Here is a 27,638-nt window from a genome sequence, read left to right as displayed (position 1 = left end):
TGGACTGATAATGATAACTGCAGGTTTAATTCTAGAGCCTAAACAGATTAAATTGTATACCACTACACTTATTTACAAATAAAAACTTGACGAGCTCCTACAGGTCAAAGGAAAATGCTGAGAAACTCACCGTCTTTCCAGAGCTCAGCCACAAACTTGTCAGTTGACTGGTGCAGCAGCGTGGCCACATTGTCATTCAGGGGGTCCATGTTCTTCATAAGCCATTCATCAGCTTTATAGTCTACCTGAAGAAACACAGTCATTCCACACTGTTAAGTTGAAATGTTCTGTGTAATCCAACAACGATCACACACCTCTGTTGTAATTTAGTTATACAGGGTTTGACATTCTGACAGCAAAAAATCAAAACAAGTCAACATCAAATCGTATTTCCTTCATGGCCTTTGATGTATTGTGTTAAGAGTGTAAAAGAAAAAACTGTTTAAAAATATTACTTGAGAGGACTGGCTTCAATTCTCTAATAAAGGACTGTTGGACTTGTGCTGTCCTGTCTATAAAAGTCTGTGTAGCTTGTCTTAACTGACAGCTTTAACAATGTTTTCAAATACCATGCATTTATTTTATTTTGCAGTACCAAATTTGCTGCATGTGGTACAAGTCCAGAAAATCACATCAAATAATAAAACATACTGACATAATAAGCATCTCTGTTAAGCTGTACCTCACCCATCTGGTACTTGAATAGAGACTGTGTTTTTTTACTCATTATATTTGACTGACGGCACAGTCAGGTTTGGCTGGACCACAGTGTGCTGATGGGATTAGTCGATGTAACATGATAATATTAACTTGTATGTGTTTTCCAAATGCCTAGCACACTATGAAGAGTGTTGGATTAGAGCAGAAGATAATAAGTAACTGACACCGAATGCAACCTGAGATGAGGAATGTACAATTCTCCATATGGGTTTCATCAGAAACCTGGAAAAGCAAACTGACAGTGTTTGCACTTATTTTCCTCTTCACTATCACTCTGGCATGCAGGATTTATTTGATGAAGTTCAAATTTATTGTTGGGTCCAGTATTGAATACTGGAAGAATATGAGGATTTTACCTGTTTGTCATGGTAAGGCTTAAGTCCAGGACTGATGTCTAGTCACTGTGTTCATACACATATGTGCAAGAGAGGAAAAAGAGACAGATAAACCTAATAAAACTATCACTCTGGGGATGATATCAGCTTTCATGCGCCGACTGTCAAGTATCCTCTCTGGAATGCTGTGGAGTATCATTTTTGCTTTACAGATGGCAGACCACCACACAAAGGTGAAAGTTGAAAACCTCCGTTATGTAACCATCAGGCACCAAGGACTCAATATCACACCAATGTGAACCAGATGTGGGTTTCCTACAGCAGCAGTACAACAACTGGGCTATTGTTTTCAGGCATTGACCTGGTTAACGGCACATTCAGAGGAGTCTGTGCCCCCTAGAGGGGCTTCAAAAAGCTATTGCAATAAGAACAAAACATGCATGGATGAATCTGAGACTAAAAAGGGGGCATGAATGAAGACACCCTAATGAGCTGAAATACATACCCGCCCTGCGTAGTGTATGATGCAGAAGTCAGCTTTGTCCTTGAGCTGACGTGGCTTCTGAAACTTGGTGTGTGTGCCCTGCTCCTGGAGAACCTTGTCTATAAAGGTTTTGTCTGTGGCCTTGGGAAACCAGCACTCCTCATCCAGCAGAGCGAGGATACCAGGAGGGTTAGTCTGCGGAGGAGAGAGATTTCGTTTTACACACACACACACACACATAAGAAGACACATATAGTTACATGCATACAGACAGAGCACACTGACCGGCCTCTCAATGAGGTCGATGCAGGGCTGCAGGTCCAAGCCGAAGTCGATGAAGCTCCACTCGATGCCCTCCCTCTGGTACTCTTCCTGCTCCAGGATGAACATGGTGTGGTTGAAGAGCTGCTGCAGTTTCTCATTGGTGTAGTTGATACACAGCTGCTCAAATGAGTTCAGCTGAAAGAAGGCAGAAGTTTGTTATGTTTTCTTGTTGCTCACTTTGTAAACGTGATTCTGGTTATGAAAATGACTGTTAGTATTAAAGCACCACAAATAGGCACCTCAAAGATCTCAAAGCCAGCGATATCCAGGATACCAATGAAAGATGCCCCCTGGCGTTTGGTCCTGTCCAGAGCCTTGTTGATGCGGTGGACCAGCCAGCGAAACAGTCGCTCATATGTTGCCTTGGCCAGAGCTTCAACAGCAAAGTCAGCCTGAGAAAAAACAAAGCGCACAGGACCAGGAAAAGGAAAGGCAAATAAAAGAATATTGTAAGAGTTTTGAATGATTTATCACGGTATCACCTCAGACCATATACTACAGTAACTCAAAAAATGGAAATTCAGCCTTTTCAGGGTTGATGTTTCCATGTATTTAACAGCTAAATGAATGAACATGGAATGCAAGCATACTTGTCACTGATAAAGTCAGCTTGCACCTTACCTGTTCTTTGGTCTGTGCCTTCTGAACATAGTCTCGCCCCACTTTGATCCTCGGAGTGAGAATAGCTCTGGTGAACTCCATAACATTCATTCCAAGCAAGTGGCAGAGCTTCTGCGCCGCTGAGAGGGCAAGGAAACAAGAAACATGTAACTTTCTGAAGTGATATAACCTTCAAATTGGACAAACTGGTTCACACATACGAATTCAGAATTGTGTTTTTTGTTTTGTTTTTTTATTTTTACTATATCCAGACTCCAGATTTAAGTTTGATGCTTGGTTCAAATAATTTAATAAAAAAAAGTCATATCAAGTAAAGTAACTGCATGATTCCATTTTAACAAGGCAGGATACATGACTGCATTCAAATTCTCCATACCCATGATGCCAAAATAGGGTGGAGATCAGTATATTTAATGGGACAACAGGTACAGGACAACAGATTATAACTACTATAGCATAAATGTATGTATCTATAAAAACTATATTATACAGTATATGCATTAGTCTTTTGTCTTTCTCATACCGAGAGGCATGTGACTGCATTATAGGCAGACTGCAGGAGCATCTGATGGTGCTGAAATGATCCACACATTACTGAAACGTCAATGTTATCATGTCTGAAATAAAGTATGTGCTCACAGTGAGTGACCAAATTGTGTTGGTATGGGTATATATGTGGAAATGATGGTCTGTTTTCCACCACCTGTTGTGGTGGAGGCTTAAGCGCTGCGCTCATCTCATTTTCTGGATTCACGAATGATGACTGACAGTATTGTGGAGGTCTGTGTGAACATGTTTACCTGTGTTCTCGGGCATGGAGGCCTGATCAGTGTTTCTCTCTTTCTTAAAGACAATGTTGCCAAACTGCAGCACTGCAGAGACCACCTTCAACATGCCTGGCAAGGATAAGATAACATTTCATTGATCCACAGCATGGGAAATAATGTGATGGCAAAGTAAGAGAAGAAACAAAGGAATGCAATTATAGACAAACAAAGAGTGTAAGAACATGCTATGTTTCGGGGTACATCTGGAAGTACTGTACTACTCACAGACAATCTCATCATGGGAGAAGCTCATGATGTGCATGGCATCCAATGTCTCCTGGAAATTCTCCTTGTCCTGTTGGCCAGGGATGGGAATGTTACCATTTGACAGGAAACGGTAGTTGTTAAAGCCTTCGAGGAGCAGGTCCGCTGGAGAAGGAATGGAAAGAGAGATGACTTAAAATGATGTTTTTTTCAGCATTTACATTCTGTTTGTAATGTGTATTAGGATCATGTAGTGTGGGGATTTTGCCCTCAAGTTTAACAATTCATATGGCTGTCAGAAAATGCTGACTGCAAATGAGGTATGTGTTACATTTGCATCAATTTTCAGTAAAGACAATTCGGTCAAGACTCAGAGAGATCCAATAAGTGAGGGAAAGATCCAAAGACCTTTAAAGTCCACTATTCTATTAAGAAAAATATGTGGTAAGTTGTTGACTTGACCATGTTTTGCATCATCAGAAAACAATGCTCTAAAGAGCTAAGTTAAAACTTAAAAAGAAAAAAGATTAGCTGGCTGGTGCTAATTCAGACCAGCTTTCTTCAACTCTCTTTTATTGGCACAAACAAGAATGCTCACTGTCATTGCTCTGATACTTTTGGTTCTAATAGTAGTTGATGCTCACTTCGGAGATGCTCTCCAGCCCCAGCCAGCAGGCGGTAGAAGATGTGGAAGGTCCTTTCTTCTTTGGCCTGTCTAATGGCCCTTGACTTCTCCAGAAGGTCTGACAGAAAACGCTAAGGACTGAAGAGCTAACTAGAACACGAAACTAGAAAACTGATACTATTATTGTTGAAGTAAATATCTTAAAAAATAACCATATTGTTGTAAAATTTCAGTTCATGGGGGAAAAGCAGCCGTTTTAATCACATGAACTATGTGACATAAACAATGTGACTAAACTTGCAAAGTTTTATAGGGTTGTGCAAGAGCTCTGTGTTCAGTGATTTCAGAAACCATACCAACTATTTTAATACAAGAACTCTAGTAAAGCACACAATCCACAAATCTTGTTAGAAATCACAGTTAGAAATCGATGTCAAGTCCTTATTCTTTCTAAAAGTGTTGCAACAAAGAAATATTATGCTGAGGAGCAAAATATTAATCCATTATTTTCCTCACCAGGCATAAATAAACTTAAATAAAAATGGAGCAGTAAAAATAAAAACATGGTTTCTGTAGACCTCGATGCTCTCTACCTCCGTCTGGGGGATATGCAGAATGAGAAAGGCATTCTTGTGGTTAAGCATAAGCCGTAGTGAGTTGTGTAGCCTAACCGCTGCTCTGAGCTCTAAATTCAATGAGTACTCTGTGCTCCCTGGTTGAGTTTGAAACAATCCTTTGACCTCTTGCTCCTTCAGCTTGTCCCAGTAGTGAGGATACATGTTTCAATATTGGCCCCGACAATGTAACCTGTGACGTCAAAGTTGATTCTGATGAACTTCCCCTACATACAAAAAAACAAAACAAAAACAAAAACAGTTGTTAATTAAAAAAGCCTATCATGTCAGTATGTAATGTACCAATTGTGTTTGCATGTGTGAGTGCATCTGTCACATATTTCTTTTCCCTTTGGGCACCGTTGCATTTTAAATACCACTTGGTGGACAGAGACACAGAGCAGAACAGAATGCCTATATTAGGAAAACCCAGGTTAACAGGTCAGAAAGAATCTCAGGCATGTCTGTGGTTTCCTGACAGTGAATGTGTGTATGTAAGTGTGCGAATATGTGTGCCCATCTGTCTACTGGTCATTATCGCTTCTCATTTCAGACATCTGGTGATTCATGAGGTCTGAACACCATGGTGTTTAATCTCAGCCACATGGTTTACTTACTCATACAACAATTTAGATTGCTTAGAGTGAGAACTGTAACTCATCTCTTCAAAATCAAAGATAACAAAATATTAAAAACACTGCATCAGTCTACAGTTTTTACAGAACAAAAGACTTAAGATAATTAGTTGAGAAAATTGAGAACGCCTAAAAACTGAAAACAGGAGGAAACAGATAACTTGGCTTTGCCCAGAGGTATATACATTATAGCTTCATATTCACTGCACAGAAATGAGGGTGATACCAGTCTTGTCACCAGTGATACCACTCCTATGTTTCATACCATTTTGCACTTTATTTTTCAATCCTGAACAAAAGCAAAAGCCAGTGTAGTTCTAGGTAAAAGATGGGTTATAAGAAGAGTACATGAAAGCTGCATTGTACTAAATATGTAATCATACATCAGATTATCTCTTTTAAGCAGCTAATCTTATCCAAAGACTGAATACCTTTATACACAAGTTGAAGTAGAAGCATGTATGTTTCAAACTTGGGTTTAGGTTATGTCAATTTTTTGCGCCTATTTGTTAAGGCATGTTATCTTACAGTCAGAAGATAACAGAAGATTTACAGAAGCTTCAGTCAACCTGAAGCTTCTGTAAATCAGTTTCCCTTCTGGATTCGGGATCTGTATATATGTTTAAATAAAGAGAAAGATTTAAACAGGAACTGTGAACTCACAAATCGAGATGAGTTGTCATTTTTCACTGTCTTTGCATTGCCAAAAGATTCAAGGATGGGGTTGGCTTGCAGGAGCTGGCGTTCCAACTCACCCTGTGGAGAAAGACAGAGAGCTAAGAAGCCTGTTAGCTGTCAAACATTTTTACTCCTGGCACCGTGTAATGAATCTTTTATCGCTATTTATGACATTTTTTGTCTGCCAAAATATACAAAAGCTGGTGAGACCAAAACAGTTCTTCTAGAGAAAACCTGTGGTCAAGTTAATATGCTAAACCAATCTTTCAGACAGTCAGCAGTTCATCATGGCTCTGTTGGCTTTACTTTAGTCAGCTCCAGTACAATGTGATGTTTGTCAGGGGAACTCAACAAGCTATCGGGCCAAGACAACCAAATAGTTTGACGAAACTCGTGAAACCACAGAGGCAATATAGCGAGTGTGTTGCGACACATGCACATGAGTGAGTGGTTACTTTGGGTTGATGAGTGAGAGCCTTCTGCCTGACTGCACATTCCTCAGATTGTGATGATATACCCGATATATGCAAAGACTATCACCACGTTGGTAATGATGGCTTCTTCTCAAATCTCAAAACCTGGTTGATAGGCGGTCGGGACATTCCTTGTAGGCCCTGAGACAACCAGTTACTCCACACACGACACAGTCTCTTTTATCCAACGGACGAGCAGTACAGAAAAAACCCCTACAGCACATCAGATCCTGGTTTGATCTGACTTCAGGATATTCCTCAGAAATCATTGGCTGACTCATAGTATTGTGCTCCCCACAGCCCTACTTAAACAGTGCTGTTAAACAGAAAGCAAGAAGAGAGAGTCTGACAAAAAGAGAGAGAGAAAAATCAAATTCCTTGGCCTGTAACAGAGACAGAGCAAAGGAAAAGAGAGAAAGACTTTCTAGGCTCTGAAAATCCTCCGGTGCATACATCTCAATATAACTAAAGAACAAAAAGGCACTGAGAGAAATATAAAAACGTGGCCCCGTCTGGTCTGCTTTGCTTCTTCTCCACTTCTTCATCTGTCCCCCTTTTCACCCCCTCTAAACCTCTCTCCTCCACCATATCTTTGCTCTCCCTCGATCCCTGGTTCTACATTCCTCTGGCCTGTGCTCAGAGGCAGCTGTAATGCAACACAGAAGGGAAACAGCATTAAGGAGGTCAGGGTGGATGGCGTACTCTGGCAGGGGAGCACTGAGGCCCTGAGTCGCAGCTACTCACTCTCAGCTACTGAAACGTGTATCAAATAGGCATTCACCCTGAGTGTGTATGTGTGCAAAGCTGCAGGTTGTAGATTTCACTAAAGACTCTGCTGCTATTGTTATTAGATTTACTGAGGACACAGAAACATCAGGTACTGGTTTGGGGGAGAAAGAAAAATAGCTACCGGATAAATCAAACAGAGAAGAAGTGAGCCAGAGAATATCGAGTTTCATATAGAGCATCACAGGCAGACGATGGAGTTGTACTGTGTCAGCAAAGTTTCATTTGTGTTACTTCTGGGACAAAACATTAGATTAAAATATGAACATTTTGTGTAGGCAACAGCACCCACATGGAAACTTCATGTGTTTGGTTATTGACTGGGCGGCAAAAGCCACACAGCCAAGACTCAAGAAAAGGCAGCTGAAATGCTTTTCAAACTACACACATGCATCTAGAGTACATCAGCAATGGAAAACATGCATGAATATATGAAAGATTTGACCAACAATACCTTATTATTTGATCACCTTTGATATCTTCCTTTTACACTTGGACATATAGTATCATATATGTGCTAAAAGATGAAGTCTATCATAGGACATTTGAGGAGAGATGTTTAGTGCGGCTGTGGCCTGATTTTCACACTGATTACGCAGTTCATGACAAATCATCTTCCTAAACACCATGCACAGCTCAGAAATGGAGGACTGATGACCCTACACAGACAGGCTATACAAGATCAGTTAATGCTCAACTGGCACTTGATGTGAACACTTTAAATCAGAGGTCTGACTTGTGGGTTTTTTTTTTTTTTGCATTTGAGTGACATGTGATTCTCATATAAAATCTTACTTTCCAGCTGGTCTAATAAACCTGAACCAACTGACAAAACAAAGTGTTTTAGAATCATGAGCCTGCTGGTTTAATGGCAGATTCACTGAGCTTCAAATAATCATGTGAGAAGACCGAGCCAGCACAAACAAATGCCTCATAAAGAGAGAAGTTTAGATTAGTCTTTCAACATCATTATGGAAGCGGCAGAGATTTAGACAGAGGGGCATGCACATACACACAAACATTAAAACAGACCACACGCTCTTTGTGAGAAAGCGGGAGATACACTTGCCTGGAGCTTGAATGCTTTGGGAGAATCGGGCTGTTTGTTATGGATAGACAAATGCAAGTGTTAAAACCCGAAGCGCTTATGTCGGACACAAGCCACAAGAAACAGAACAGCAGTAAACACTGAGCCCAGCATCAGGAACACCTTTGCAGAATGGCACTGGATGACATTAAGCAGGAGCAGTGACCAGTCAGACTATATTAAAATCTATTAAGTTAGCTGTGGATTAATACACAACTTGTCATCATTGCTGTAATTTAGCCTAGAGCGCAGTAATATTACATTTCATTATTTTGACATTGCGGGAAAGATGCCTATTGGCTCTCTGGTGGAGAGTAAGATGAGAAGATACTGTCTGTATGATAAATATGAAGCTACAGCAAGCAGCCAGTTATCTTAGTTTAGTACAATGTCTGGAAGCAATGGAGAAACTATAAGGCTCAGCAGATAATGTATGTGTTCATTTAATCCATGTGAAAAATGAAGATTTGCTGTTATATGGGAGGTTATGTGCCAGATAATTTCGAGACTTCTGGGCCCAAGTAACCACTTCATTTACGAAAGAAAGAAATGAGATGCAAATTGTTAATTATAGGTTTTGGTAGGCAGATTTTGTTAATGCTGGGCAGAGGCTGCTAGCTGTTTGCAGTCTTTGTGTGCAGTCATTAAGCTAAGCTAACAGGCTCCTGGCTGCAGCCTTATATTTACAAGACAGATAGGGGAGTGGTATTGATCTTCTAACGCTGTCTGGTGTTAACTATCCACCAGAGGGTGAATAAGCGTGCTTGCCTAAATGCTAAACTATTCCAATTATTCCATTATTATCATTCAGTTTTTAATTCAACAGGAAAAAGTATGGACTATCAGCAAGGACAGTACAGATTTGATGTATCTGAGAGAAGAGGAGAGGAGAGGGGAGGAGAGGAGAGGAGAAGAAAAACTGGAAGCTTAGCCAATGATAGACAAGGCAAAATGTAGGCAGTGGGGCACTCACAGGAATGTTGTGGTCTTTGCGTCCTTTGTGTGAGGAGGCAACGTGGGCCAGGTACTGGATGACCTTCTTTGTGTTCTCCGTCTTACCAGCGCCTGATTCACCTCTGAAAACAAACAGGATAGACAGCATGGAGATATGCAGGGGGAGCAAAAGTGTGAGCAAATGCAGAATGAGTGAGGGAAAATAAACATCGATTTTCACTTTAGTTTCAACTTTTTCATCACTTCAAGCAAATAAAGATGACACGCCTTCCTTGCAATCAGGAGTTACAGTCACTAGTTGGGAGGCGTAGCCACATGATAGGAAACAATCTGTGTAAGTTGTCCATAATTCAGCAAAGCACAGACACAACACTGTACAACCCTAACCAAAATAACTCTTGCTTGCCCTTATGGTGGTGAAGAGTGATTGGATGAACCCCAAGGAAAGAATAAACAAAGAGAGTAAGAGAGAATCATCAGGCTATCTGTTGTTGTTTTCTAAATACATCCATTTGCCAGTCGGGCTGTTTTACTGGAGAGCCCTGCGGTTTGGTGGGCCCGTCTCCAAAGTTTCCAGGCTTTTGGTCCGTCTCTAATGATAGCTGTGCTCAGGCAGGGCCATCCACAGCTGCCACAGTCAAGTCCCAGAGCACAGAAATCCGAGGCCAATACTGAAACCAGGCCAGCAACACTACATCTAGCTACATACCGGTGGCTTTAGTCTAGCTGGCTATTAGCGCCACTGCACATAGCGCACTGCAGTTTTAGCTGCTGCATTACAATTCGATGGGCAGGTCCTCCAACAAAGTATACAAGCAAAGCAATATAGGTCAAGTTAGTTACACATTCCAGTTTGGCTTGATGTCTTCATAGTTTTACATGAGTAATATTTCTCATGAAAATAAGCACTCACTGAATCTTCCCATATTCTTTCTTTTTTTTCTTATACTGCTAAATCTCAAGCCATTTTGGAGAAAGATATCTTACTGGTGACTTGTCAGGCTCAACAGTCAGCCATCTTTCTCCAGAACTGCTCATCCCACCTTGCAGGGCTATGGCAGGGGTCACTTATGGCAGGACAGGACCCCTCACTTAGTGGACACTCTGTATCTACTGCCATCTTCAGTCGATCACTTTCTCAAACATTAGAGGGTCAGCAGTATTCTAAGCCCCTACATGTGAGATTCTACAAGTTTTCTGCGTCATGGCCCATTCCCTGTTCTGTACTCTGGGACAGAGTGTATAGACATGGGTCTGCGTTGATAATGAGACACAGGTTCATGCTATGTTTGAACAATCATATAAGGCTACTCAACAGCAAATGTGGGAACACGAGTAAATAACAGGACCTGACACATACATATGAGACCCAGGTCTGCTACACAAGACCCTCTGATGTTCTATGCTATGTTATATAGGCTTGTGGCATTCTGACCGTGTTAAAAGTGGTTGTTGCAATGTTCATACAACCTTTTTAATTTTAGGACTAAGTAGAGTCAGTTTGTTTTTTTAAATTGTTTCTAATTTTTAAATGTGAAGCAGCAGTAGCATCTGAAACAGTATTTAGAAATGGATTTTTTGGCAAAAGTACAATAAAAATAGTGAAATGTAGCATTACAGGTGCAAAAAAAGAAGGCAAAGTAGATGCAGTTTTCTGAAAGGTCTGAAAATCCGTGTTATCTCATTCTGTCTTTCAGACCTACTATTGTGCTTGACGTTTATATTGTTGTGTGAGATTTAACTGAAATCAGTACAGATGTCTTTACAGTACTGAAGCAGCTTCTCTAAACTGAGTGACCATCCTTATTCACTCTGTAGTATGGTAACTTTGCTAAAATGGCTCCACTCTCACCAACAGGGGGTGTTGTTTTCAGAATTTAGGACAGATTATGCAACAGCTCCAGCCCCTTCATCGGCACTGTCAACTCAAGCCACACTCAGAGTGTGGAACTTAATTACTCTCTCCGAAAGAAGATGAAGGCAGGACTCTGAACCGCACTCACAACTCCCTCAGTATTGGGTAGAGCTGCTGCACAGCCAAGAATCCACAAAAGTTATTTGAAACTAGTCTTTAAATAAAACAGCAGGATGATGGAAGCTGGGCAACTAACTCAGGGTGAGAGAAAAATGAAAGGAGATAGAGAAAGGGTTACTTCAGAGACAAAACAACCAGGTACTTCAGAAGTGACGATCCACTTAAAGCTCTCTCACCGCATTGCTTCTTTTTCTACTCTTCCTGTATGGTACATACTATTTTCGAGGACAATAACTGAGACAAGGCCTTTACATGAGGTTAACCCTATTAAGGTGTAGCTATATAATCTTCATCTTCAGACAGTTTAATTTTCCAGCCCATCAAACTGCTGTATTATTAGAGAGATGACCTCAAGAGAGAAGAGTAGAACAGTTAATAGAGAGTAAGGAGTTGGAGTACTTACGTGCAAAGGATTGATTGGTCCTCACGATCTGTTCAGAGAAAACAGAAAAAAACATTCACAATCTTTCCATCCTCTTCCTGGGTTTATCCTCCATTAAAACTAGAATAATTACAAGGACAGTCTTTTGTGGTCAAGCTGTTTGACTGCAACTCTCAAAAATGCACTGCAATTTAACCAATTCTGTTTGTTGTTACAGGGCTACAGCATGCTGAATAACACCCCATGGTATGATCACTTTTACATGAACATAACTGGTATTGATTTTTCCTGAGAATAATAGGAGACACTGAAATATTGCGCCATGTACAACAAAATCACATTAATCGAGTGTGTGTCAAGAGTATAGCAAGCAGCCCATTCGGTCTCCTCAGTCTCCTTCATCCAGACTACTCTGCAGAGCCATGCTGTGTAATGGCAATAAACTGACATCCAGACTAGAAATCCAAGCTCTAACACCTTTCATCAGAGGAATTCAGACCCAAGTCCAGATGACAGGATTAGCTATGCCCACTGAAGTGTGTGACCCCTCAACTTTGAAGGTCCTGCTGCACACTTCAAAGGACAGAATCAAGGGGGAACTGACCTGTTTATCGGCTAACAGAAACACAATCAAACCATGCTCTAATTTAATTTACCCACTACATACAGCATTTATGTCACATATTTCTTTGATGATATGTGAATATGGCAGGGTTTTCGTCCCCAAATTATCAGGCAAAACCGTGAGTTGCAGCTACACCTACTGAAAAGCAGCATATTAAACAGGAATTCACCTAGTCTGTGTGTGTGTGCACAAAGGTGCACATGATAGACTTCGGTTAAGATTCTGCTGTTATTGTTTTTTAGATTTATTGAGGACACAGAAACATCATGTACCGATTTGGGGGAGGAAGAAAAATAGCAGGTTTTATGGTCCTGTAGAGCGGCGGTTCCAGACATTTTTCATCAGGCTCAGATGACCTCAAGTAGCCTTACATCAACGCCATCCATCATATTCAAAAGATGTTCTTATGAATGGATTATAAAGTGGATGTCATTTAACGCAATTATATGAAAGTGGATAGTGGTACATTATTTTCTTCATACATGCTTGCAGTTGTATTACTACCATTTGGAGTGGTTGAAGTATAATGTTTCAACAACCTGATAATTTTAGCAATTTCCTCTGTTTATCTATTACTCTGTTTCAACCATTCAACATATGGCTTTTAAAGGTGTATCTCAATCATTTATCTACTACTTTTAGCTAACTGTTACAAATTCTCAGCTTCGTAGTTGAGCTAGTTAAATTTAGTTAAGTTACCTCAACACTGTATTAAATGGGGAGAAAACCCTAAACAGTTAGGACAAATAAGTAAAAATGATGTAAATCCTCAAATTCAATTTCACAATATTAAGTAGCTGCTTTATTAATTTCATAATCAGGACGTGATTTAACACCTCCTCTAAAACACCACCACAGCTATAAACTCACCTTAACTGTCATCAGTTCACACGAAAAGAGTCATCTCATAAAAACCTCATGTAGTGCAGTAACTGTTGACTACAGCCATGACTTCAAATCACAAAACTATGTGCATATGTGCGGAGTGCAGAATGAACCCTGACATCTCATCACTCTTTAGTGGAGGTCACACAGCTGAAATGAACTTGTCTCATGGGTCAACAACACAAGCCAGAAGTGAGTGGCATACAGAAGCAGTAGTTTTGTGGCACACCATACCTTGTGTATGTCATCACTTACACAAGATATGTGTGCAAAAGGGTTATCTGAATTGAGGCAGTACTTTCCTAGTATTTTGGGTTCCATGTGAGACTTTAAAGAGCAACAGATAAGACAACAGGTCTGATTGTGATTTTAAGGTAATACTTCTTGTACCAGTCACAAAGTGAATCACACTCCTGCCTTTCCTCATTTCTGACATTCTTGTGGCAAGAAGTTAGGAGATTTTTCATTTCCTAAAAAAGACAAATTTGGGAACATCTCCACATTCCTAAATCAGCTAAACTGAAAAAATGGGGCCACCCTGTGTGTGTTCACATCGTCTATGGGTACAAGCTGCACTACTGAGGGAATGGGAGCAGGCTATATACCGTTAGTGATGTGTGACACATGTGCTTGTCTTGTAGTGGGGACGTTTAACAAGCAAAATCATGTTTGGTGGGAGGCAATTTGTTAAATATTTGCCTTTATTCTTCTTTCACTGGGTTCAAGCCAGTTTAACAAAAGACTCCATCCTCCAATGGATAATATTAGAGGTCTCTCTAACAGCCATGCACTGCAGGGATGATTGCCTCCTATGACCCATTAATTTACACCTTGCCGATGTAGGTCAGTTTTCACAGATGGCTCGGTCAGTCTTAAAGGTGTTATCTTTAGCAAAAAAATGACCTTTTGTTCTTGCACTAAAGTGTGAACTCCCTTCAGGTGACAAAAGCTGGTGACAAATGTTATTATCTGTTTGTATCAATGTTGTGTGTTTGTGTGGTTGCACCTGGAGACCTTGCATCACTGAAAAGGGGATGGGAAGGGAGGGTGCGCGCTCTGTTTTCCCTCATCAAAAAATGATGAATACAAATACAATGCAGACAAATCAATGCATGCACACTTGAGAGTTACTGGAACAGCAGGAATGATGAATGAGTTGTAGCCTTTCAGACATGGGTCAAAGTCTGATCACTCTTCCAGTCTGTGTTTCACAGCCACGTCTACATAAACCCGAAACTTATCAGAGGCATCGAATGTTAAGCACCTCCAGCCTCACTGGACTGAGGCACGCGACACTGCGTAAGCTATAACGAATAGGAAAACCAAATACACACTCGCCAGCTTTACATGATTATGGGAGAACCAGTTTGTAAGTTTGCACATGTGATCTCATGCCTCTGAAATTAGTACTTGATTGCAATCTGCAACAAACGCAAACAAAAGGTTTACCCTAAGCATCACTCCAGGCCTTCCAAGTGCTCCACAACTGCCCACAACTGCAGTCAGCCCAAATGTCCATGCAGTTACCTAAAGTGTTGCTCTATTGCTTGAAGAAACACCAGATAAATTTTTCCCCTGTTGCACAGGAACTATGCTTTGTCCCTCTGGCAGCAACAGCAGTCATTTGTTAGGAATTGCAGCATTGTGAGCAGTAACAGATACCACAGATCTACAAAGACTACAAAGACAAGGGAAAAGAAATTTCAGAAAATGTATCACAATTATACAGCCTTTCATATTTTGTAAAGATATTCCGGTCTCTCATTGCAAGGAAATCTCTGGTCGCTGTAGAAGAGTGTATGACCTACGATGACCTCTACTGACTGATCTGGTCATGGAAGATTGGTAAATGTCTCTATGAAGTAAATGAAGAAACAGATGGACCTGTGAATGTGAAGTTGCGATTTATTTGAGTGTGTACATGTACAAGAAAACAAAAGAGTCAGGAAACACACACACACACCTCACACACGCATTTTTTGCCCCTCAGACATTTATTAATCCAGTTTACCTCTGATGCCCTCTTTATACTTTTCATTATTTCTCTGTGGACATCCACCACCACCACATCTAAATCCCCCAGCTCTTTCCACGACAGACAATCATTCCTTTAACCTACCATCCCCTTCATGAAAAGATTCTTCTGTAAGGTCACACAACATAAAGTGGATTCACTTGCCAAAACCAGAGGGAAGCTTTGTAAAAAGCACCCTCTTCGATGCAACACTAGATGATCCATTAAGCAGAGATTAGGCCTAGAATCCATGTGATATCAAACAACTGCTGTTGCTCTGCAGCATGAACTGATGCTGATTGACAGGAGAAATTCAGGACGTTGAGCTGTGAACATAAATCATTGATTGCCTGTATAGCATTTGAATAGGCTACCCTGTCTTAATTAAAATCATTGGGAGACTGAAAAATGACTCTGATGACATTTTAATAAATTGGAATCAGTTACATCAGGATGACTTCCTGTACAGACTCAAGGCAACTGGAAGCTGAGCGACTTGACTGCTGCTTTTAGTCTCTACCCACTGATCTCTTACTTCAGCCTCTCTTTTAAAGTCAACATTGACTTGATAATGTTTCAGCACTGCTTGAACACAGACCGATGTACTTGCAAGAGTATTTATGCATCATATATTTCCGTAATTTAAACATGCATTGTAGCAACGCGCCAGAAAAGGAGCGACAATTAGTCTGTCATGTATCATGTTTACACCGCTGTCGATTGAAACTGCTTATTGCAGAGTCATGAAGCACAAATTAATGCCAGTTGTACCCTTTCCCACTGACCACAAAAGCAAGACATTTGTGGGTGTCAGTGGGTTTTTTGTGCATCATGAAAGGGATGTTGCATACATGTAACTGTGCAGAAGAGTAAATTTGTAGGTCTTGTGATATTTGACATTTTTGTCTGTTAATAATAAAGATGCCTGTCTGGAGTGGGCGTGTGCTTGCATCCATCTGGTCCATGCTCCCACCTCGTCCCTCTTGGCAGCTGCTGCTTCCTGGATCACCACGGCAACTAACTGCTGGTTCATATTTACCCAGGATGCCATGCTGGTTTGGCGTAGGTGGACCAATCAAACTGCATGTGCTCTTCCCTTCCAGTAGCTCATTACTGCCTCACTAAATCTCTACCCCCTTTGTGCTACCCCCTTTCTCTCTGCTGCTCTCATTTCCCCTTTTTCCTCTGTGAATGGTGCAAAGCCAGATTACTCAGACCACTGAAGAGCAGTGAGGTCAAAATCACTTTTCCACAGCAACAGATGTTTTTAATTTGAACACCTCATCAGAATTTTTAGCTGCACTGTTATTTCCACCACAACAACTTAGAGCCAGTTGTTTAGGTAATGTTAAGAGGGGATGGAAATGAGTTAGTCCCTTCATTCATCAAGTTTTGAGTTAGACCACAGTTCTGTCACTATTTGGAAACAGGCTATATACGAATCTAGATGACAGCACAGGAAAAGGAGCTTTCAGGCCAATCAGTAACGCTGCAGTGTCAACGCATGGTTGCACTGATGGGTGAAATGCTACACTGCTACTTCAGGTTCAAGATAGAGAGCAGACAATTCCAAAAACACCGGACTGTCACAACCATTTCCAGCTATAGTAATACTTATTTCCTGAGATTATTGAAATTTATCCTATCATTTTATCATTCCAATCAATTTAAAGAACTGGACACAGTCTGTCTCATGGGTGTATAAAACCTGTACTCTCATGCACAGACCTCACTTTAGACTCCCCTGGTAGGAGACGGGCCCATCTTGCACAGCAGGGTTCCCTTTGCTGCTAATAATTGATCCCCCACAAGGATTAAACAAACCTTCATTCTTCACATTCCACTGCAATCCCCCCTCCCCACCCGTCTTAACAAAAGCCCCAATCGTTATCACAGTCCCTTATTATCGACCTCATTTAACCTTGTACACCGCTCCCCTGACTGTAAATCAGATTCTTGTTCTTTCATACCCATACATGTAATATACTGTAAACTATTCACTCCTTCCCTATATGGAGTTTCCTGTTCTAAGTATCAAGATCTTGATTAGCAAGAGGCCAAGGTATTGAGATAATATGTTGTATCCTCAAAGCTGAACACCGGTGGAAGATGGGGTAAACATATTCAATATAAAGCTACAGTATGCTCAGAGACATTTCAGAAACAAGACAGTTCACTGAAAAGTCATTTTGTGTATCTGTACCACATAGGTTTCACCACTGCCCCGCCCCTTTAGCAGACTAAAGTTTGAAGCCTATTTCTTTCCAGATGAAAGATGAAAGATGAAAGTGACATTGGAGGGAACTCACTCCACCGGTTACGGGTCCGACACCCTAACCGCTGATCCACGACTGCCCCGTGTGGGTCAGCACAGATTATGATCTATATTATTTCACCCCACAGTCACCAAAGTCAATATTAGACCCATTTTCACATATTGTCCAAACATTCCAACACCAAAACGGACAAATCAGAAAAAAATGAATTTAACCTGTCTCAGCAACACACTCAACACACATCTGGAGGTAGCAGATAAAAAGAAGCAGCAAAATAATGCGGGCACATTAAATTGTTTTACAGTATCGTATCTAGTGATGTAGGGCTTTGACACTGACATTAAAGCAATATTCTTTAGTGCCGAGTTAGGACGGGGGAGGGGGGGGGGCATCCCCACTTACTAGACAGGAAGTGTATACCATTGTCCATTGGTGCAGCTTATATCTTTTGATATTATAGAGAATCTTTAGTACGCCTAGCTGCCAAGAGCTGTGATAGTGGGGTTTTTTAAAACCATGGTGAAAGTAACATATCTGCATAGACACAGCGGTGTAATAACATGAGACTGAACCTAAAAAAAAACAACAGTAACAGAACAAGAATAAGTGCAACAATATCAAAACTGCAGTAGGCACCACATGACTGTGGTTTTGCATCATGCCATTATCATCACAGAATTAATGTTAACTATAATTAATTTGTAGTTAATGGGCAAAAACATGCAAGAAAATCATGGAATTATTATTCAAGCTGTGGATTAAATGGCTTACCATGAAATTATGGTCAGTCATCCAAATGACAATCAAGTCATTTCTTTTTTTTCACATTTTTAATGAGAGTCTGAGTGTGGAACTGAGGCTCCAGTCTGAAAAGGTCTGAGGCCTCCTACCCACAACATTCCCCACATCCCCTGCTCAAACCAAACCTTAGTGTACACAAACATTCTTAGCACAAGTATCATAATTATGTCCATTTATTGCCAATGGTCCTCAGTATTATGGCTTGAGTTCAATGCAGTCCCACCTAAAGTCTAACCCACAAATTGTGCTCCTAATTGTTGCAAACTGCTGTCTTAATGTTAACTCTGTGCATGTGGATCAGCCAGCTGTCAAACAATCCGTGATTACATTCACACACATTATCATTCATCTCATACTTGTAATAACAATGGCAAAGATAGCTGAAAGGAAAAGTTACAACATCCCTTGCACCCATTAACTTAATTATGTATACAGAAACTCACTGGCCATTTCATACTCACACAGACAAACACACTTCTCTAACTTCTCAAGGTTGTTTGCCAATCAAAGAAGCAAAAACACATCTTTCTGATTAGGAGCATGAAGGCATGAAAATGTTATAAAATGGAAGTTGGCATGAAAACATGATTTTCAACCTTTTGGGGTCTTTGCAACTGGATGTAACACATTTTTTTCCACACTGCAGCTCAAGCTCTCACAATTTGCTTCATAAAAGAAGTCGTAAAACACAACTGCACACACTGAAAATTCTAGAGCCATGGCAACCACTTTACACACATCCTGACGGATAGCCAGTGAGCTGCTCTCATATAAACTGCTGTTATATGTGGTGAGTTTTACCCACGGTTACACACAAGCATACACACATACTCGTGCACACACAACTGCCTCATCACAGTAGAATGTGGTGATTGTATAAGTGCAAAGGTAATATAAAAATGGTGGACAGCTTACTCATGAAGGCCTAGAGTAGAGGCAGGACACAGTCCAGAGCTACTTAAAACCAGAGGAACAAAGCCTTAAGTGTGTGTGTTTGTGCATGTGTGTGTGTGAGACAGAGCTCATTCACATTCCCAGACAGTGGAAGCAGCAGTCAGCGTGATCTGGGAAGTGTTCTGGTCTGTGGGTACCTGCAGTGTTTAAATGTCAATTCAAAGCTTCCGGGCAATTATGATAAGATGCAAATTAAATGGTTAAGCCGAGGACTGAAGAAAGGTAAATGTCAGGGAAATTAAGTAACTTGAATGATCGCAGGATACATTTAATTTATGTTTACAGTGCTTGGGGTCTACAAATGAAAATGATGCATTTTCCTTGAGAAAGTACAAACAACACAAAAGTAACCCCCCGGGGGTCAGGCTATTCCTCTGTGCTGAACTCCTTCTGCTGAACCATTCTGATTTGCCTCAAACAGCCAATGCATTAGCTATATGCTAGCTAACTGTTCTATTGTCCAAAACATGATATCTGAAGACACCTGTATGAAATTGTGTCAAGAAAGTGTTTTTTGGGGTTGTACATCATTATTACCATGTACTTCTCTGAACATATGGCCATTATCAACCGTCGAGTGACTAAACAACTCAACTGCGTTATTCACTGTTATACTGTTGAACCAGCTGCCAGTTAGGCATTCATGAGCCTTCAACCAGAAGGGCAGACAGACCCACTGAGCTGACTGGCTGCTTGCAGTGTGTGTGTGTGTGCGTGTGTGTGTGTGTGTGTGTGTTTGTGGGCTGGAATTCGGATGCCCCTACCATCACTGGGGCCTCTTGGGCGTGGAACAGGCATAGTTTTCAGCAGGCTGGTAGTGCAACAGCAGTGACGTTAAGGGGAAATGAGGGGCAGAAGTGGTGGGGTCAAAATGTGGAGATTACGGCTGCTTTTATGGTCATAAGCTTTTGTGCTTCATCATCTGCCACAAATAGTACACTGTCCCATGGCAACCAGCAACAAAGATGGCAAAAGTAACAATGTGGACTATGCAGAGGAGATGCATCATTTTTACATCATCAGTGAATGAACAAATGGGTGGAAATCATTCTTAATCCCAATGACAGTCACAGGATGTTCTACTGTGCATCTAGCACAAGTGAATACTTCCCAGCCTGACTAGATGAGTTCAGAAAGGTGTGGTGGGACTGGACCAGATAAGAGAAGGAACAAGGGAAAATGGTGATAGCTGAAGGAAAGATCACAGTGGCACATGGGAGTACGAAAAACTATAAATAAGCCTGTGTCGCCTGCTGACATACTTGCAGATGAAATCCTAAATGTGTTTCAGTACTTCTGATTCAGTTTCGGGATAGTGATGGCAGTTGGCAGCTGAGATCACAGACAGAAATAGACTGTCATCATAGTGGATGCCCCACCCTCTCGGAAAAGACTGATTGACGGGAGACAGAGATCCAACACACACACACACACACACACACACACACACATACCAAGACAGAGAGGAAGCATTTCTCATCATTTACACTTTGAGCTTCCCCTCTTGAAACATGTTTAACACTCCTCTGCTTTGTTACAAATGGGTGAATCTACATTTTGAAAACAATTACAGGATTATGACAATTACAATTAGTCTATCATTTTAACTTATTTTACTATTGCTTGAGAGATGAATGCCTGAATGTATAAATTAAGGACTACATGTGTGAAACTACAGCTCATTTCTACTGTGGTATGTGCGGTAACAATATCAAGTTTATGTAACCTATTTAAGATTGTCCTAATGGCAAATTCTGCTCATTAACAATAAGTGTTAAACAGTTAAAATGAATATCAAAATGAAAGGGAAAAAAATTTGACATGCTTACAAAGGTTTTACCTGGCAGAAACATGCTGAGATTTCATGGAAATATTGAACTGTGTTCCCTAATCCTTATAAAGCAACCTCAGCTTCACCACCAAACCCAACTGAGTGCACTCACTCCATTCAACTCAAATAAACATACTGTCTGTGCTATCACTCACTTTGAACCTTCATGACAGTTAAGCCCATACAAATACACAGTGGTGCACATCCACACAGAAACACAAATTTGATTTACAGTGTGGGCTCCATGGGTTAGCAGTCTCTTGGCTTTTCATAGTTGGGTCCACTTTAAGGATAACTGGATCATATGGGAGATTTGTTCATGATTATTCACTATTTGGTGCAGAGTTAGAGGGGGAAAATCAATAACTAACAATATCTGTACTGGTAACTGAGAAACAGGAACCCCACACAAAATGGCTAATTTCTTCTTTACACTTAACTTTTTGTACAGCACAAACAAAATATGGAACGCTAATTAGTGAGTTTTGTACTGGCAGTCTTTGTGCTAAGCTAAGCTAACGGCTAAGATTCATACATGCGCTGATATAATACCCATATACAAGTGGTACTGGTCTTCTCATCTCTGTCAGAAAGGGAATAAGCACTGTTTTGCTTTCTTTTTCAACACAAGACTTTATCACAATCTTATGATGCTCAAAAACCTGATGAGGTCTGGTCATGGGATGAATGAATTCATATACTTCACTTCACAGTATTTCAAGTTTAAATAGCTAGTTTATGATAGCTAACTATGGAAAGAGCAATGCAACTTAAAGCTTTAAACAGCATATTCAAGAACAGTGTCAAACACATATGGACATTAGAACCTCTTGCATGTTAAAAGTCTCTCAGCCACATGTCCTGTGGGCTTGTGTTTGGCTCATAAGGCTTGTGTTATACTGTCTGAGCTTTGCTCTACAGAGAGCATTCAGACAGGCTTTTGGAGTCTTTCCCTTTTCAAGTCCCACAAAGCACATTTTTCAAATGCTTCTGACGCAGGGGTGAAATGAGAAAAGTCTGGGAGGGAAAAAGAGGGATATTGAAATAGAGCAAGTGAGCGAGAGAGAGAGAGAGACAGAGATGTAGTGTAGAGGACTCGATCCCACATGTTTCTCATGGAGAGGTGTTGGACTGGTGTGGTAAACATTCTTGGGATACTTAGAAGAGACTTTGAAATCTAATATGTGTATTCCCTGTATTAACTGCAATTCATGCCTCTTGCCCTGAAGATTATGTGCCAACTATATGGTAGCATAGCAGGGGAACAACATATGAGTGTCAACAGCAAAATGGATACCCATGACTCAAATTTCCAGTCACCAGTTACTGAGTGGAACTATGACACCTGTTGAGTGGAAGTGAGACAGGTTAGTGCAGCTTTAACAGCTGTAATACCTGTAGCTTAAAGAGCAATATGCATAGGTGACAGAGAGGAAGAGACCGAAAACTACATACAAACACTCGGGGTGCTACATGGCGAAAGAGAGAGACATGGCAACAATGAGGTTTGATGTGCATTTTGGTTCAATGAGCACAGCAGTCATGCCAGACAAAGTACCAGCAGCTTCAAAATAGCAGAACACAAAAACACACAGACGCACACGTGTTCTCATTTCCCACAATAACTAAGGGGTGTGCAGTCCATTCTCTGCTTCTGATGTACTCGACACTATTCAGACCAATGCTCGTTAGCCTGGCTAAACAAACTTTAATCACATTCCACTCATAAACTCACTGACAAGAACTGCTCCAAATAAACTGAACTCTGTTGCCTTAAGCAAACCTATCAAAGTTATTATATATAGAAAAACATGCTTAACAGAAAGAGTCTGAATTCCAATATTGTTAATCTGTATTACAGTTTTGTTACTCTTACAAAGCTACGGTACTACTTTCTGAATAGGTTAAATTCGCCTCAGTTCTTAATATACTCAAGCTGAGGATTCAAATGAGAAATTCAGGAATTTGTCAAAAATCAAAATAACTTGTCTCCCTTCCCACATGTAAGCAGAGGGAATATTTTTTTACTGGACAAAGTGTTATAGGCTATGATCCAGAGTGTGTGCCTATGTGCAGCCCAAAAAAACTTCAGAAAGAAGATTTGTGCATGCATGTCGTCAGCTTTTTAAAATGTATGATCATTTTGTTTTGGCAGGCTTTAGGTGTTTTCTAAAATACCATAAACGCACTATTTAAAGAGAGAGTAGCAAGACTTCACTCTGGTGTTCTTCTTTTCATCCCCTCTGTTTGGAAACAACCCCTGTGGAGCATCATGGGTGACGCCCAGACTGCCTGCTGCTGTCACACCTCATCATGTCCAACCATTGCCCATGCTTGTCACTGTCAACAAGGATTACCTGTCAACTGTCTCATGGAACTATAATACACATTATCACTACTGCTGCTCCAAGGTCAATGATAGATTTTAAACACCTCTCTGGATGGGGTTATTCCCTTTGAACTGCAGTTTGTACCATGTCTTGCACAATTTTGTTTATGCTAACAGAGTCTAAGTGCTGCACAATAGCACACTTATCAAGAGTGTTAAATTACTCTTGTGCTTATGGGTGTTGCCTTTAGGCCAATGAAAGGAGAGAGGAAGCAGTTGTGGGAGATATGGCTGACAGTATTTGGCAATGTAATCGATTGCAGATGGCAGCCGTCGGGTGGCTTGTTTGGTCCACAGTGGTTCTTTGTGATGGCTAGGCCTCCTGTAATCCAGCAGGACAAGGCTGTTTTCGTGTGTTTCTGCTGGCACCTCTAATATCACAGTGCTAAGCTCTGCAGCCCCACAGGAATCCAGACACACGAGGGGGAGCAGGGGTCCAGTCACAGAGGGGAAACTATATCAGTATGAAACAGCGTACAACTAAATCTAATGGAGTCAAAGAATATAATATATATGTTATATATAGTAAAGTTGGAAAATGGAAGAAAGGTTTTGCATGGCTAATACAGGCAAAACTAGGTCACAGCTAGGCAGCAGCGACAAGTAGAAATGAAACTGTAAAATTCCCTCAAAAATAAAAAAGGTGATATGATTTGCTGTCTTGTGAATGTGTTCATTTTACAGATTAATAAATACACAGTTGCCCATTAAAGAAAGTGATGCAGTAGATCAAGCACGCAGTCACCCGGCTGCTTTTCTCCCTGGCCTGCAGTGGGACGTAAGGCGGTGGGTGCCAGCGAGAGGGCAGCCACTGCATCAGTCAGGTAACCCAATCTGTCGTGCTGAAGCTTCTACGTGTCCCTCATGACAACATTATCCAAGAACGAGGGCAATACGTGACAGCGACGTTAAATCATCATCTCTCAGTTTCACAAATGTAAGTGAAATTGATACAGATAGTCTTCTCAACACTTGCTCTGTGATTTTTAGCCAAAAATGTAACAACTTAAGCTAAAAAGTAATGTAGAAACAAGCTTCAGGCTTCTATCCATGAACAGTCACGTACTGCACATATGCATGACAACTGACACACAACAACTTTCCCAATCATCACCTTGTCCAGGTTAGGGAGGAAAAATGTCTGGAGAGGAACGTAAATCAGAAATGATTTACGATCCCCAAACAGATATATGATTTTTTTTCCTGTATGAACTCCACAGCTGTGTGCCATTAAAGACTCCTCTGCCTGTGTGTTTCAGTCTGTGTGTGTGTGTGTGTGTGTGTGTGTAAGACAGAGTAGAGCATGTTTGCAGTACAATCGTGCAAACACTCTGATTAAACAAGCATCACCATTTGTCTGAAAGTCATCTCATGAACATAGAGTGAGCACAGACAGTCATTTTGAAGACTGAAAAAAACCACACACACACACACACAGACCCTCTACACCTGTCTTGTCACTCAAACCCTGGGTGTGCCCTTCACCAGGCCTCCTCTCTGGTCCTCACTGCCCCAACATGAGGCCTCATTTCCCATGGAAGAGCTCTGTGGCTCAAGGCTTCCTCATCTGCACACACACACACACACACACACACACACACACACAAACACACAGCACCCTGGTCCCAGCCCCCTTCAGACTGCACAAAGCCCCCATTGTGAGGCACAATGCTGGCCGCCCCCTCTGCCTTTCCCCTGTACCCTCTGCTCTGTTTCACCCATAACTCTGTCCCCTCTGCCCCCTCTTGCTTTTGCCTGACTCCCTCGTTCGCTGCTTTTCAATTCTTCCTCTATAGTCTTTCCTCTCTATTCTTAAATCTTCACTAACAATCCTGATGATGGTGTCTTTGGGGGTCTGCCCTCTATTATCCTAGCTCAGCCCTTTCCCCCACTATCCTCTTCAATATTGGGGCCTCAACATATCTTCTTCACTCCCACCCATCTCTCTCAGCATGGCCCTCCCTCTTGCCAAGACATTTTCCACTTCTCTGACTGTTGTTTCATCTCCTATATCCCCTTCTGTGCTCCGCTGGGCAAGAGATATTTCATATAATATACTCATGTATTGTATGAGTATTTGTAGTTGATGTACGGCAGGACTCATGATTCTTGCTGGAAACGAAAAAAGGAATGGAATTTCTCCTGCAGGGCCATTTATCCATTTATGTTATCTAAGGACACGTTTTTAAATCTGATAATAAATAACCCTTAAATGCTCATATGGGTATGAGTATATTTGTCTGATGCGTTACCCACTTGGGCAGGGGTCCTCATAGTGCTTGTCTTTGTTTAATAAAAATAAGGTTAGTGAAATAGCTCCTAACACTGCAGCACTGCCCATGTTTCTCCACAAGTAAAGTCAAAATCAATTTTGTTCTCAAATATTGAACTGCAAGCAAATCCTATTCATTAATCACTGCAAAATATTTAGGTGCAACTATCTGTGGCATTCACCTCAGAAAATAATGACCAGCCCTGTTTAGGTCCGGTGGTTTCTTGAGTAAGCTGAGCTGCAGTAAACTACTGTATAATGCAGTTGCCACCTGGGTGCCCGTCTATCTAATCTGTCTTCCTGATTAACAACAGCATGAGTGAGAAACTACTAAGATTAGGGGGAAAATGAATGAAAACTGGAAACACACAAACACACGGACACAAGGAATCTGGAAATGTGCCAGAAAGATGTGGTCTGACTAGATGAGGGTTGAAATAAGAGAAAATGGGGCAGTGCATTGTCAGCTAAACTGAGGACTAACCATGGCAACCTTGGCCATACCTTGATGTGGAGGAGCCACGAGAAGGTGGACATTCCACACACTTGTCCTCCAATGTTTCCTGATCAAAAGGAAGAGAAGGAAGGAACAAAGTGAACTGAGCCACCACAAAGCTTCCAGCAGAGCTGTGGTTTGTATTTTTCATGTTAAGTGAAAGGCGACCAAAATGCCTTTATGGATGTGGGGAATTTTCCTCTTCAGTGTCTCCCAAACCAGAACATTCTGGTTGAAGGAAAGAAAAAAAGAAAACAGACGACTGAACAAACTAATAAGTAACGCAGAGAAAAGAGTAGTCGCTGAGAGGAGAAGAGGAAAGTAATTCTAACAGTAGGAGATCCTAAATTCTGCAGCTTGCAAAAACTTTAGAGACACAGATTTCTCACCCAGAACAGGAAATTAGCCATATGAAACAGATTTAGGGAGATTCTTTCAATAACACACACAAATGTCCCTCATTGCTGCCAGCCCAAATACTGTCCCTCACCAAGTGACACCTCTATTTGAGATCCCAGGGGAAGGTTATTTTGGTTGCACACTCAGATACACACATAGGTATCCATGGTGACGAACCCCTGCTTAGGAGCCCAACAGTGGGTAACGGGCTACTCAGACATGACTGTGACAACTTGGCAATGACTCAGCTTGTAAAATTTAGCACAGCATTGTATGGAAAGCTGGGACAGTGACCTCATTCCACTGGCTGCCCTCCACCCCCGTGAGGGACAACATCCCGACAGGGAGAAGGGGGGCAGAGAAAAGAATGGTCGCACAAGAGAGGTGCCCCATATCTATCTAGACAAACTTCTCACTTAGTGATAATAGAATGGGTGAAAAGGGTGTGTGTGGGTGACTTTGTGGGTTTTTTTTGTTTGTGGTTCTGCCTAGAGCTATATTTAATTTAGCATGGAACATATGATAAGTGCAACAAAAGGGATGCAAACTAATCTTCACAAGAGATGCACTTTAAGGCCCTGAACCAAGTTCAGTGGTCCACATTCTGGCTCTGTTCAGCCCAGGCTCCAGTCAGTGCCTTGGCTGTGTGGAGATCCATGCGACTGAGACCAGAGCCAGAACAGAGCTTAAGGCTATGTAATGACAGGGAGCCTCCCACACATCAGTCAGACAACACAGACCCTGGAGCTTTACAGCTGCAGCTGCAGAGGTCAGCCAGAGGCAGACCATCAAGTGACAATGTTACATCAAGGCATATGTTGGGACAAATGGAAAATAAAAGTCAAGGGAAACGTTCGCAAACATGCTATTTACAGAATCAAATCCTTTAGATGTGAAACAACATTCAAGAGA

At 41.2% G+C, this 27,638-nt stretch overlaps 1 protein-coding gene across 6 annotated transcripts in view; it reads right to left on the bottom strand.

Annotated features, from left to right (window-relative positions):
* LOC124072660 (myosin-10-like) overlaps positions 1-27,638 on the bottom strand; it is a 50,924-nt gene that overhangs the window by 14,157 nt on the left and 9,129 nt on the right. For 5 of the 6 annotated variants that reach the window (XM_046414216.1, XM_046414215.1, XM_046414218.1 and 2 more), the window contains exons 4-16: positions 11,806-11,833; positions 9,387-9,489; positions 8,396-8,425; positions 6,053-6,145; positions 4,918-4,981; positions 4,160-4,258; positions 3,537-3,680; positions 3,285-3,380; positions 2,485-2,603; positions 2,103-2,255; positions 1,825-1,998; positions 1,561-1,734; positions 131-245 (exon numbers count right to left, since the gene is read on the bottom strand). In XM_046414216.1, coding sequence (XP_046270172.1) covers positions 131-245; positions 1,561-1,734; positions 1,825-1,998; positions 2,103-2,255; positions 2,485-2,603; positions 3,285-3,380; positions 3,537-3,680; positions 4,160-4,258; positions 4,918-4,981; positions 6,053-6,145; positions 8,396-8,425; positions 9,387-9,489; positions 11,806-11,833 — 1,392 coding nt within the window. The remainder of the gene's footprint in view (positions 1-130; positions 246-1,560; positions 1,735-1,824; positions 1,999-2,102; positions 2,256-2,484; positions 2,604-3,284; positions 3,381-3,536; positions 3,681-4,159; positions 4,259-4,917; positions 4,982-6,052; positions 6,146-8,395; positions 8,426-9,386; positions 9,490-11,805; positions 11,834-27,638) is intronic. The other variant, XM_046414220.1, reaches the window with a different exon arrangement.

This window comes from Scatophagus argus, chromosome 16 (assembly GCF_020382885.2).
Source record: "Scatophagus argus isolate fScaArg1 chromosome 16, fScaArg1.pri, whole genome shotgun sequence".
NCBI lineage: Eukaryota > Metazoa > Chordata > Actinopteri > Scatophagidae > Scatophagus > Scatophagus argus.
The sequence above is the reverse complement of the archived record's forward strand: the minus strand, read 5'-3'. Positions and strand labels throughout refer to the sequence as shown.